The 11,727-nt window shown below is 37.2% G+C and overlaps 2 protein-coding genes across 2 annotated transcripts in view; both read right to left on the bottom strand.

The window, feature by feature from the left end:
• Positions 1 to 2,548: 2,548 nt before the first annotated feature.
• Positions 2,549 to 6,677, bottom strand: LOC144628052 (YY1-associated factor 2-like). Its single transcript, XM_078486106.1, has 4 exons — positions 6,543 to 6,677; positions 6,077 to 6,202; positions 4,805 to 4,915; positions 2,549 to 3,110 (listed from the first exon to the last, which is right to left on the bottom strand). The coding sequence occupies exons 1-4, from the start codon at positions 6,575 to 6,577 to the stop codon at positions 2,879 to 2,881; spliced, it is 504 nt and encodes a 167-aa protein (XP_078342232.1). The 5' UTR covers positions 6,578 to 6,677; the 3' UTR covers positions 2,549 to 2,878.
• Positions 6,678 to 8,206: 1,529 nt separating this feature from the next.
• Positions 8,207 to 11,727, bottom strand: part of LOC144628240 (stabilin-2-like) — an 84,295-nt gene continuing 80,774 nt past the window's right edge. The window contains exons 70-73 of the mRNA XM_078486310.1: positions 10,870 to 10,950; positions 10,510 to 10,552; positions 10,108 to 10,145; positions 8,207 to 9,459 (exon numbers count right to left, since the gene is read on the bottom strand). Of these exons, the coding sequence (XP_078342436.1) occupies positions 10,141 to 10,145; positions 10,510 to 10,552; positions 10,870 to 10,950 (129 nt within the window). The 3' untranslated portion in view covers positions 8,207 to 9,459; positions 10,108 to 10,140. The remainder of the gene's footprint in view (positions 9,460 to 10,107; positions 10,146 to 10,509; positions 10,553 to 10,869; positions 10,951 to 11,727) is intronic.

The following is an 11,727-nucleotide window of genomic DNA, read 5'->3' as shown; positions in this document are numbered from 1 at the left end:
TTCGTGAAATGAGGAAGGATTGCGTGACGAAACCAAAGAAATTCTGCATTGTTGTTAGTTTTTATATTTTAATATAGTTAAAGAAACAGAATTTTAATATATTTGTTTAGTTAATAGTTGTAATTAGGTTTTTTAAATGTATATAAATATTTTCAATTTTTTATATATATTAATTACGTTTTTAGTTAGGCAGGTTAGGTGTCCACAATTAGTAGAGGGGACTTTTCCCCCTCAGCTACTACAGTTTGACACGTTAATAAAGTTGTTATTATTATTATTATGTCTCCTTCGCAGCCGTTTTTAGTGTCGTCGCGCAACGAGCGTTGCACTAAAAACGGCTGCGAAGGAGACTATGTTGTTGGAGGCTATGGTTGTTTTGACTATATATTGCTTTCTTTCTAGCGCTTGGAATGAACCTTCATAATAATTTTCCATTACTCGAAGTAGAACCTGCCTAACTATTAAAACACTACCTGTTAGCGGTGCTCATGATCAGCGTCCTTGGCTTATCTCTCCTGGTCCTTAGTTTAAGCGCGGTGCGTGTCGAATTGTGGGCAATATGTAAAGGCGCCTTTGGACAAGTCGTCCCCAGTCGCCTCTTGTAAGACCCAGACGAGCGGACTGGGAACAAGTTAAATCATAACCCATTACCTTACTATAGGAAATTAACGCTTGTGTTAATTAAGGTATTTGAAATTAACGCGACTTAAATTAACGCGAATTGAAGGAAAAATCACTTCCCAATAAAGGAAATTAAGGCGAAAGGGGAGGTAACATTTCAAAATGAAGAAAATTAACGCGACAAACACAAAGAAATAAAATTTTTTGAGATAACAGGAACAAATTTATTTCAACACTAGGCGTATAATCCTAAACGTAGGGGTTAAGCGAAGAAATCTGACCGCCTCAGTTGTTCTTCACAGTTTCAGTGATACCGGCTAGGAATATTTCTTTTCCCCCCTGGATGGGATGCTAGTCCATCGCAGGGTTACCCCCAGCATTATTTCACAGGTACCCATTTATACACCTGGGTGGAGAGAGGCACTATAAGAGTTAAGTGTCTAGCCCGGTCAAGAACACAACACAGTGACCCCGGCCAGCCCTTGAACCAGAACCATTCAATCCTAACAATTAGGGCACTGCGCCTCCCACGGAAGAGAAACATACACAGACAAACAACATTTTAGCCACATATTTTTTTTATTGCAAGAATTCTACAATAATGTCGTACATAGTGTTTTGTCACGATGGAGTTTGATTTGGGAATTATTTCAAGTAAATGTAGCAAAAAAAAAAGTCTAACATATTCCAGCACTTATTTACAGGACAAAAGCAATTTTAGAATCTTATGAACTGACAGTTTGCTTGTAATGAAAACATAAAACAATCAAATAACATTAAACATTTACCTAAATTCTAAAAGCACTCTGGTGTACACAGTAATTAAATAAGAGTTTCTGTAATCTATTTCATTCTTCCTATTTTAACCATCCTAATCCTAATGGTTTATTATTAATATCTATTTGATGTTTTTAAACTAATATTGTCAGGTTTTTCTGACTGAAGAAAATTTTGTACATTGCAAATTTTGTTACTGCCCACTTAATTAACAATTTTCATTAACAATTAAACAAATCTGTAATACAAAATTAATATTAGAATCATGAGCATAGTTGAAAAGCTTCAGGTACTGTAAGAAAACAAATCTACATCTGACTGTAAAAAAGAAAGTTAATGAAGACAAAGCTTATAATCACTGTATTAAAGCCGTTAACTCACAGCTTCACCTAATCACATATTTTGGTTGTTTGAACGATTTTGTTATGAATGAAATTAAAATCTATAATCTTGTATGAACTTATTTATAAAAAAAGAATGAATTCCTCTGAAGTAATGTCCATGCCACAGAAGGTTGGTTACAAGTTTGAGGTTAGACAAATCCAAGTTGAATAACAAATCTTTGTTAAATAGGATGCAAACCATGAAATTTAGAGGATCTTGACAAAGTGCGAGCTATTGAGTTATACAAGCCATTCCAGTTAGCCTAAACAACACATTTGTTAGCCTAAATAGCACTCCAGTTAGCCTACAGTTAGCTAAGGTAGCTTGATGTTAGCCTTTATATAATTTGGGATTAGGGATAAAATTTTTTGGCTTGCATGGCTCGCCTACTGGCTCACATTGTTCGCTTGAAGGTTAGCTTAAATAGCATTTAGGTTAGCCTTATTAGCACTCTGGTTAACCTGAATATGGTTAGAGTTCATTTGCTATGATTGATAGATTTAATTGGGTTTTGATGTTCAGAGTTCGCATGCTTTTTAAAGGCACAGTAATCATTAAGAAGATTGAAAAACTGGGGTACAAGAAAAACCTTCAGTCAGTTAAATAAATGTGGTTGTAACTTTTAAGAATGTTGATGAACCCCTAGTCTGAATTGTCAGCTGTCTTATTGTCCTAACCCCTCAGAGGAGGGGCGCTGGCAAGAAGGATGTCTGAATTTCCAGTGAGACGAGAAGACGGCTGACAATTCAGACTAATGAACCCCTTGAGTATGACCATCCAAATAAAAGCTGATAAGAAATACTTTGCATGGTTCTGATGGTGTGCCAAATAATATACAAAATGAAATTTGGGGGTTTTTAATTTTGAACTTAGAGCTCTAGGGATTTAAAGAGTTAAGGGAATCAATTAACCATTTTAAAGATAGTACGTGGTTTTTTTAGTCAGGAAAGTCAAACTTAGAGCTGGATTGAAATTTTGCCAGCTTCTGGCTATAACAAAGTCTGAAAAAGTTATTTGTGGTACTTGTTCTCCTAAAAGTACCCTGAAAAAATTGCAAAATGTTCCTATTATTTACCAATATTATTTTATTTTAATGTCATGAACTATCTTCCTGATTATTAACACCATTACTTGTATATTCACAGCCAAGAGAGGGGCCTGGATCTGTGTTATCTTCTGACAGTGGTCCAGGTGAATTCCTATCCGGTGTAACAGACGGTGAATTCTCGGGTTTTAAAAGTTTATAATCTGTTATTATTACTGTGATGTTTCCTACGGTGACCGCCATGTGTTGAGCACTGCTTCTGTCAACATTTTTGAGTCGTGGCCTGCAAACAAGAAAATAAAATAATAATATGACTCCCATAATCAAAAAACATGAACTCTAAAGATAGGGTGTTACATAAAGGGACTATGTCACAGATTTAAACAGATTTTTTAACGCCCAAAATTTATATTTGTGTCCTAAGCAACTTAAAAATAATGGTCCATTTTTATTAACAATTGCTATTTTAGAGCACTAAAACTGATTACAAGCGTGTTTGGCTGAGGATGGCTTGGATGGAAATGGATTTCAATTTGAAAACGTTAGCCAACGTTTTCAAGTCCTAAAGAATCCCTAAACCTAAAGAAGCCCTAAAAATGCCATTTTAAAGTTTAAAAATTTATAAAAAATTAATGGAGCAGGGAAAGAACAATCTAAGACACCGTTTTTTAGATCAATATATATAGATCAAATTCCACATAAAAGTTTAGGCTCTCATGTAAATGTGTTCTCAAATAAACCTAATCTTGCGCAACATCATAATTGCAAACAAAATGCTGACGTTGCTTATTATGGTCTATATGATCAAAACAAAATCCAAAATTACAATCTTTATTCAATAAGCTTTCAGAAAATATATACTTTATTGGGGTTACCATTGATGGTTTTCACACAATTTCACTTGGAAGGAAAACGTCAATTTTCCTTCCGTGATACCTTAAATGTTCAAAGATAATGTTTCTTATGGGTTAAGTTGCCTACTACTTATTTCAGAACAGTTAAAACCAAAAATCTGCCCAATGACATTGTCCCTTTAATTGTGGAACGACAGACAAAATTACTTTGTGTGGCAAATAAAATAAATAAAAAAGGGGATTCCTTCAAGGACCACAATTACCAAGTGCCATCTTATGGCACTTTCAAAGTGTTTTTGGACCAGTTAGTTGACAAATATCATTTTTCAGCTACTTAAAACAATTCAGTGAGATTACCAATAGAACTAAAACAAACATCATCTTACTGTTACTTGTTTCCAAGGAACAAATTTTTACGATTTTTGCAAAGGCAAAAAAGTTGCAAAATTCAAGAGCCATGAAACAAAGTTATCGCAAGAAATAAATGACATCAAATACACTGCTGTAAAATGTTATCTGGGTTCACAGTCTCTATCTCAAAATCATAAGTACAGAAAGAAGAAATATTGTAAATGGTGAAGAACAAGTGTAGTATATTGTTGATCAATATAGCAAAATTACATACTACTTTCTACTACCATACTTTCTAAGTTATGGACAATATTACTGTAAAATATGGGTATAAAGTCTGTAGCACCAATTGTGAACTGAAACCCCTTTGTCATAATTGTGGATCACCATTTGGAAATGTTTGTGAAATTTAGTTCCTTTCAACACAGTTTTGCTGTGAAATTGTAAAATGAAAGTCCATGAAATTTGCCTCTTCCATTTTTAGAAAATTAAGTTCCAGTGAAAATAAATAACAGCGAGGTAATATCATCATCATCATCTTAACAACACAGTGCTATGAAACCAAAAGTGCAAGAATTAGATAACTAGGACAGAAACAAACAATACAGGCAGCTGGCTTCTAATTAAACAGCTGCATGTGTTTTGGGGCAAATATCATAGCTGCATTAAAACTTTAGAATCACTTAATATTATTCGAAAAATAAAAAATTTTCACTTTGTGTGTACTGCCAGTGATAAAATAAAAATAAAAAAAAGGTATTGTAAACCTCACCTCATTTTTTTGAATGGCCTTTTGCCTATTGCCTTTTTTAAGGGGGGTGGTGACGTGACGAACTGCTGGGCCACTTGTTGAGCGACTAACTGAGAATTAAGTTTAGGTTTCCTGAAAAATCAACAGAAGAAAGATTAAGACAGTAAGTAGAACACACTTTGCAATAATGATGACTCCTGCCTTTGTCAAGCAATCTTCAACAAACCAGTTCTTACACACTGGTATATTGCTCCATAATTTTTACAAAAAGGTGGCAAGGAAAATACTATTTGAATCTCTTGTAGCTTTGAAACAGGTCTATATGTGATGTTCAAATTCCTTGTGAAGCATTATACTTTCTCAACAGCTTCTGTAGTCAAACCAGATGTTCTACTGCATGCAACTTTGCAATGTAGTGGGTTTTTTGTTTTTTTTTTCTTTTTTTTTTTTGTTGGAAAAAAACCAGAAATCACGAATAAATAAGGCGGTCTCAGTTTCATGATTTGCACTTCCAACCTGTTGCTAATTTCTTGCAGTCTGTTGACAAAAACTTGAGCATAGGGCAATCATTTCTTCCTTTTATGACACAGATGTGGTATACGCTTGTGACTTCATTTTACAAATGAAAATTGAAAATCATAACTTGCAAAAACTCAGTTTGTTTCACACCCACACAAGTAATTTATTTAGAACATTGCGTGGCAACATTGCAAAGTTGCACGCAAAAAAACACCTGATTTTTCTGCAATGCTTCTTATTTCACCCATCAAAGTGATTCAAGATTATATAGATTAATTAATAATATATCATAGTCTGAGTTTTCCAGACAACCAGATATATCCTGAGGGGGGCAGGGTGGAGAGCAACCTGTACACTGTACAACCTGCGTGAACAACATTCCGTAGACATTACAAAAATTACCAAAGGTGTTTTGCGGTCAGGAAACGATTTGGACAAAAATTTGTCGAAAGATTTCAATTCTTTTTACCACAAACATCCAAAGATTCGGAGTCGAGCATCTGTTTCAAATCTTTTTTGGGTGACGCTTAAGTGTTTGGCAGTGCACATGGTTAATATACTGTCACAAAAACCGGATCAAATTGCATCTCTTTTTACGAGATTCTAAAGTTCTTTCTCCTGAGGCGATGTTTGTGATCTCAATTCAACATTCAACAATGCTATGCCCACAGTGCGTGAAATGCAAGGATAACATTGAAAATAATTTTCTGTTTTCCAGACAGTAATTACAAAGAACAAACAAATGCTAAACTGCCACGCGTTAAGTGGGTATACCTTGTGGAGGTGCCTTTTCTGACATCGCACATCGCACATTTAAAAGCCTCTGCGCCATTTCTGTAAGTGCAAACACTGCAATCCCAGTAATTCTCATCCGTACTTGGCCTTAGCACTTTACGTATTCTGTGAAAAGACAAAATAATATCTCAAACACTTGAAAAATTTCAATCACCAGTCCAAGCTACAAGATCGATTCGATTGGCTGATGAACTGTTCTAGAACTCTTCATCGCCTCGCTGTTTAGAACTAGTCGATTTTTCAATCGAATGTACTGATACCTAGAAATCAAGTTTTCATTTTCCTATGGCTTCCAGAAACTTAAGTGATTAATGATCACGCAATAGTCTAACAGAGCAACTTTTGCGACAAAAACACAAGGCTGTGAAGCTCAAATTCAATTTGCCGATTACGCTGTTCATCCTATCAAATTTTGCCTCCAAACTACAACCAAAACCTTTCTTACTTGATGGGACTTTTCTTCTCCACCTTCTCTTCCATACTGCGTGAAAAAGAAGCTCCAGTAAAGAAGAAATATCCTTATTTTTTCCTGCAAATTTTCGTGTTCTTCTCTTGTCCTGTGTTCGCGTTTGTATACAGGCACGGCTTATGATGAACAACCAATCACATCACAGAATCACCGGCGGAACCCGAAGAACAATGGCTTTCCTAATATGGTTGTTGAAAGCGTGACTTCCGTTGCGTCTGGTTTCCCGCGAGTTTTTTGGGAACGCCTGGAATTTCTTTGTTAGGCATATCCCAAGACTCTTTGAGAGCTCAAATTAAATGAAATTTTTCATGGAAGGAGTAGACTGTTCACAGCCTACTATTTTTTCGTATTTCTTCGATTGATGAGCGCGGGGAAAGAACTGCTGGACGCTTCGCTCGCCGATTCTCTCGCTTTTTTTGCATTGAAAAATAGCGAGGCTGTGGACAGTCTAGGAAGGAAGGGAGGGACTCAAAGGATAGATTGAGAAATGAGAAGTGGGAGGCTTTTCGCAGGTTATTACTCAGATGGGTAGATAGAATAAGTTCTCAAAATTGGTCGTGACTAGAATACTCGAAAATTAGAAATCCGCTAGAAGATTAGCCTCCCACGCAGTCGTTTCTAATGGTAATAGGTGAGTTATCTGGCGAGTAAAACAATGGGAAAGGAATGTTGGCCTCGGTTAAGCAGGCGTTTGTGGGGAGGAGTGAAACACGATTGCCCCTAAAAGGGCCCACCAGGACTGCGTACGAAATTAAAACAAAACCCGTTTTTGGGGGGTCCCAGTCTTCTAGCGGATTTTTGCGTTTGGCGTAATGTTCAGTTCGCACTCGGTCAGCGGTAGGCCACCATGGAGCTGAGCCTGTTGTGCAACTCTCGTAAAAAGAATGACATGTGTCCTCATTTCTCATTCATAATATTTCGAAGGGGATACCAAAAACAGGACTGAAAAAAGAATAGGGGATAGGTACAAAGCCCTCGTCAAGCAACCTTGTAACCAGAGCCTCAAGTGACAAGCGTTTTTAATTTCATTGCATTATTTCGCAAAATTCCCAGAAAGGTTACTGTAGCACGTTTCTTGACGAGCACGCAGTGTTACCTGGAAATGTTGTTACTTGCCACAATCTTTGCGCTCAATTTGACAATTTCCGAGTGATCTTTTGCCTCGGTTTCAAAGTGAGACCCGGTTCTTGTGTGCGTGAAAATGAACACGAGCTGTAAAAATTAAGGCTGGTTTTGAACTAGGAGCAAAGGGTAACTTGAAAATACTATCTTTCTATGTTTTGGTCCGGGCCTGCCTTTTTCACCAAGGTCGTTTAGCAAGGGGGCCTGAACTCTACCGCGGTCGGTGAATGCCTAGAGCCCAGGCTACCCCTGTCTAACGTGCTATGGCCAATCAGAGCGAAGACGATTTTCTTCCCTCACCAATCAGCCGCAATGACGAAAACCAATCCTGACTAGGCTTATGCAATTTTCCCGCGCTTTCCATCTGTTATATGCCCACTTTTGATTGGTTGTATTACGCTTTTTGACGCCATAGTTATGACTTTATACATGGGCCTGCATACTGAAGCCCATTAGCCCTGCGGGTAATGGGGCTCCTGCTTCATACGAGAATGAACTAAAGAGAACCAGACAAAAACTGAGTATTCCACGATTTTATTTCGCGTAAGCGCGATTTGCTTTACTTTAGTTACTTACACATAAACAGCACATATTTATGTCATAATTTGTTTGAACACTTTAATAAGACACCTGCATTGCAGGCTACTTATTTGATTTATTAACCAATACAACGTATAGACTTGTAGCTTACAGCTTTCTAGAACTTTAACTTATAGGTAAAGACTCATTCCTAATACACGTCCTGTTTTTTATTACGTATTTGGTTTGAAAAAACTTCATGTTTGCACTTATTTAACTAGCTTTTTGGCTTTAAGCTTTGAGAAAAAACTAGGTAGAGCTTCGTGTACTTCGAAGTACACAGCTTATTATTTTGACGCAAAATATGAACAACATTTCGTCGTGTGAGACTCAAACACGAATTCTTGTGTAACAGACTGCTGGTGGTCTTTGGTGAATACTAAAGAGCTTTACTCTGCTATATATATTTAATTTTTTATTTAGCTTAACAATTAATCATACATTTAACCTGCTTAAAACAGCAATCAGTGTTATAAATTTTAACAAAAATATTAAATTTAACTATTTTTACGATATATATCAAAAAATGACCGTTATGAATTTCAACACCGACAATATTTAAAACTTGCAAGAACTTGTAACTCAAAATGTCTCAAGTGCCAAGTTCGTGGAAACGGTATAAAACTTTGAATATCATTAAGTCACAATTGGCAATGCTTCATTTAACTTGTCTTGCAATGTTGTGACAAAACTTGTACAAGAAAATTGAGAAGCGTTGCCCACGAGATTAATGTGGAATGTGTTGGTTGTTTTAGCAGTGATTGCGGTAACGCTGCGACAAATTGACTCGCAGTCATTGCGTGACAACATTGCCTAACATGCTGTTGCAACAAACGTTACACTCGTCTCTCTCGCAGCCGTTATTGGGTTCGTCACGCAAAGAAAAAAGCTGCACTGCGAACCAAATATGGGCTGCAAAGGGAACTAGTGCTCGTCGTTTTAGCAGCGATCACGGTAACGCTTCGACAAATTGATCCGCAGTCATTGCGTGACAACATTGCCTTATGTAACAGGGGCAATACTACTTTTAACGATAAAAAAACTGCTTCGATTCACGTTCAAATATCATAAACTGTAGACAACACAACTTAAACACAACCAAGTTTAGCATTTGAAGCGTCATGAGGGAATAAAAGGTCCTTGAAATCTCCAAAATAGGGCTGACAATCCTCTCAGTGCATGACGGGAAGCCCTGTCAAGAAAACCAACAAAAGGCCATTAGAGAAAAAGAATGGGCCTAGAAATAAAGAAATATCTAATAGAGGACTTGTGAGTTAGATAGCAGACAACGTTTACAAACAATTTGCGGAAAGCAACGGAAATTGACGAGCAACATTTTTCACTTCTGGGAGCTTCTGGGTACTGATGTTCTGTTAGATTATGAACAAGGTCAGTCTCTCCACTAGCCTTGCTCACGATGCTCACAATTTAAAGCACTCGCACGTTTTCGCCCTGAGTTGTGGATTGTTTTTTTACAAAACAAATATTACGAGTACTACGAAAGTTATTACGTCAGATGACGCCATAAGACCACGTCATGTTGCTTAGCAACGTATCCGAAGAAAACCGCGGGCTCAGTTAATTACTGGAGATAATATCAATGGATTTTTTTGTGTCTAGAGATGGGGGGGGTTTTAAAAAAAAAGCGCGAAAAAGATTCGGGGGGGCCCACCGGTGGGGGGGGATGGGGTTGATTTCCCCGGGGGGTTTAAAATTTTTCTTTGTCCCTTGCTTGTGTCATGTTGAATACTTCATCTTCATAAATATCAATGGAGTTGCAAATAAAAGAGTAAATTACGAAGTTTACTGAAGATACGGCTTTTGGTTTAGAGTGGCTTACCTTTATCTCCCCAATGGCTTCAAAAAGCTTGACTCAACCTAAAAATAAAATAAAATTAAAGCACAAGAGTAGCCAGTTAATGCAAAGCTGCCATTTAATCTCAGAAAGTTAGCAGAGAAGTTGTTTTCCCATGTGTGAGCCTCCCGTATTCAAGTCTGTCAACATTGTAATTCATTTCCACCCATGGTGTTGTTAGTCTTCCCCGATTCCTAATATGGGTTCCTGTCATTTGTCGAGTACTGTTTTGTGACCTTAGAACAGTTTTGAAGCTGCTTCAAGCATTCAAGCAGGTAAATAAGGATCACTTTCGCGATCAAATTTGGAGTTAAATAAAACTCTGAAAAAGTATGGTTTGAAAAGAATATTGAAAAGAGCCATTTATTATTCGTATTTCTCACTTACATGTATCTTCTCCACCTGGAAGAAACCTCGAGTCCAGATTAAACTGAAAGGAAAAGAAATCATTTAGAAATTATACAAAATAATTAAAGAAATGTCATTATAACACACATTTTAATTGGCTCTTTGCAGAATAATGACGCCTCGCTATTAGTAATTCAAAAGAAAGTACAATTGGGTTTTTTTTTGTGTAAAAAAAAAAAAATTTTAAAAAAAAAAAAATAAAAAACGGGCGGGCCCCCGATTTTTGTTTTTTTTTTTTTTTTGGGAAAAAAAAGGGCGGGTTTTTAAACAAAAAAAAAAAAAAAAAAAAAAAAAAAAAACAAAAAAATTTCACACCCAAGAGAAAACCCTCATAAATACCTTTTGATTTGTTTTTCCACCACCGGAGAAATCATCATACATTGGATTGGCAAATTCTTTCATCCCTTCTTCACTTGAAGTCTGCAGTGATAAATGACAGCAAATTACGTTTCAAAACTAATTTTGTCGCGTACTGAAGGGAAAAGGAAAAATAGAAAGGGGGATAGGGGAAAAATAAAAGGAAAAAAAGGGAATAAAAAATGGTTAAAATAGGGGGGGGTTAGAGTTACTGAGGGTTCGAGTTATCGGGATTCAACTGTACCTAAAGAAACGTTTCATAATGAGCACCCTATGATCACATGAAAAATGACGCAACGAAAATAAGTACACAAGGAGATTGGGTGACAACTGACATTAAGGTCATTGTAGGTCATCGTAGCCCCCTCCTGACCTCCATCCCCCCTTCCCACCCTCCCAACCAAGACCCTAGTAATATTTCAGGTTTTCAGCCTCCAATTTCCCATTCTTCATTTATACTCTGGTGGGGCTGGGAGAGGGGGGGGGGGGGGGATTTATGAAAAATTAAAATCGTCTTGACCAAGATCATAACAAAAAGACTGGCTGAGCTACAGCTCTTTTTACTTCCGAATGACAGGAACACGAAAAGGCGCGTGGGACTGCCTCGAGCACGCCTTACTACGGTGTCGTACACCTTGTAAACATTGGATCACTTTTAACTTTGGCAATCTATGAATCACATACTACTCTGCGTAGCAGGTCCTTGAGTAGGTACCGAGCATGAGCTCCTAAAACGTACGCCCCAAATGTAGTCTTGCACCCGCTACGCTAGTCTTCACAGCCGTTATTTGAGCCGTCACGCAACGCTCATCCCCAGCGTGACGACCCAAGTAACGGTTA

Source organism: Oculina patagonica, chromosome 10 (genome assembly GCF_052425735.1).
Source record: "Oculina patagonica isolate OP01 chromosome 10, crgOcupat, whole genome shotgun sequence".
NCBI classification, from domain to species: domain Eukaryota; kingdom Metazoa; phylum Cnidaria; class Anthozoa; order Scleractinia; family Oculinidae; genus Oculina; species Oculina patagonica.
Note: the sequence above shows the minus strand (reverse complement) of the source record. Positions and strands in the feature narration are given on the sequence as shown.

Excerpts from the sequence above, each read along its gene's own strand:
- LOC144628052 (XM_078486106.1), bottom strand. The coding sequence starts at position 6,577 with ATGGAAGAGAAGGTGGAGAAGAAAAGTCCCATCAA. Across the intron at positions 6,203-6,542 it reads GAGAAGAAAAGTCCCATCAA|AATACGTAAAGTGCTAAGGC; the intron begins GTAAGAAAGGTT and ends GTCTTTTCACAG. Across the intron at positions 4,916-6,076 it reads AGAAAAGGCACCTCCACAAG|GAAACCTAAACTTAATTCTC; the intron begins GTATACCCACTT and ends TTGATTTTTCAG.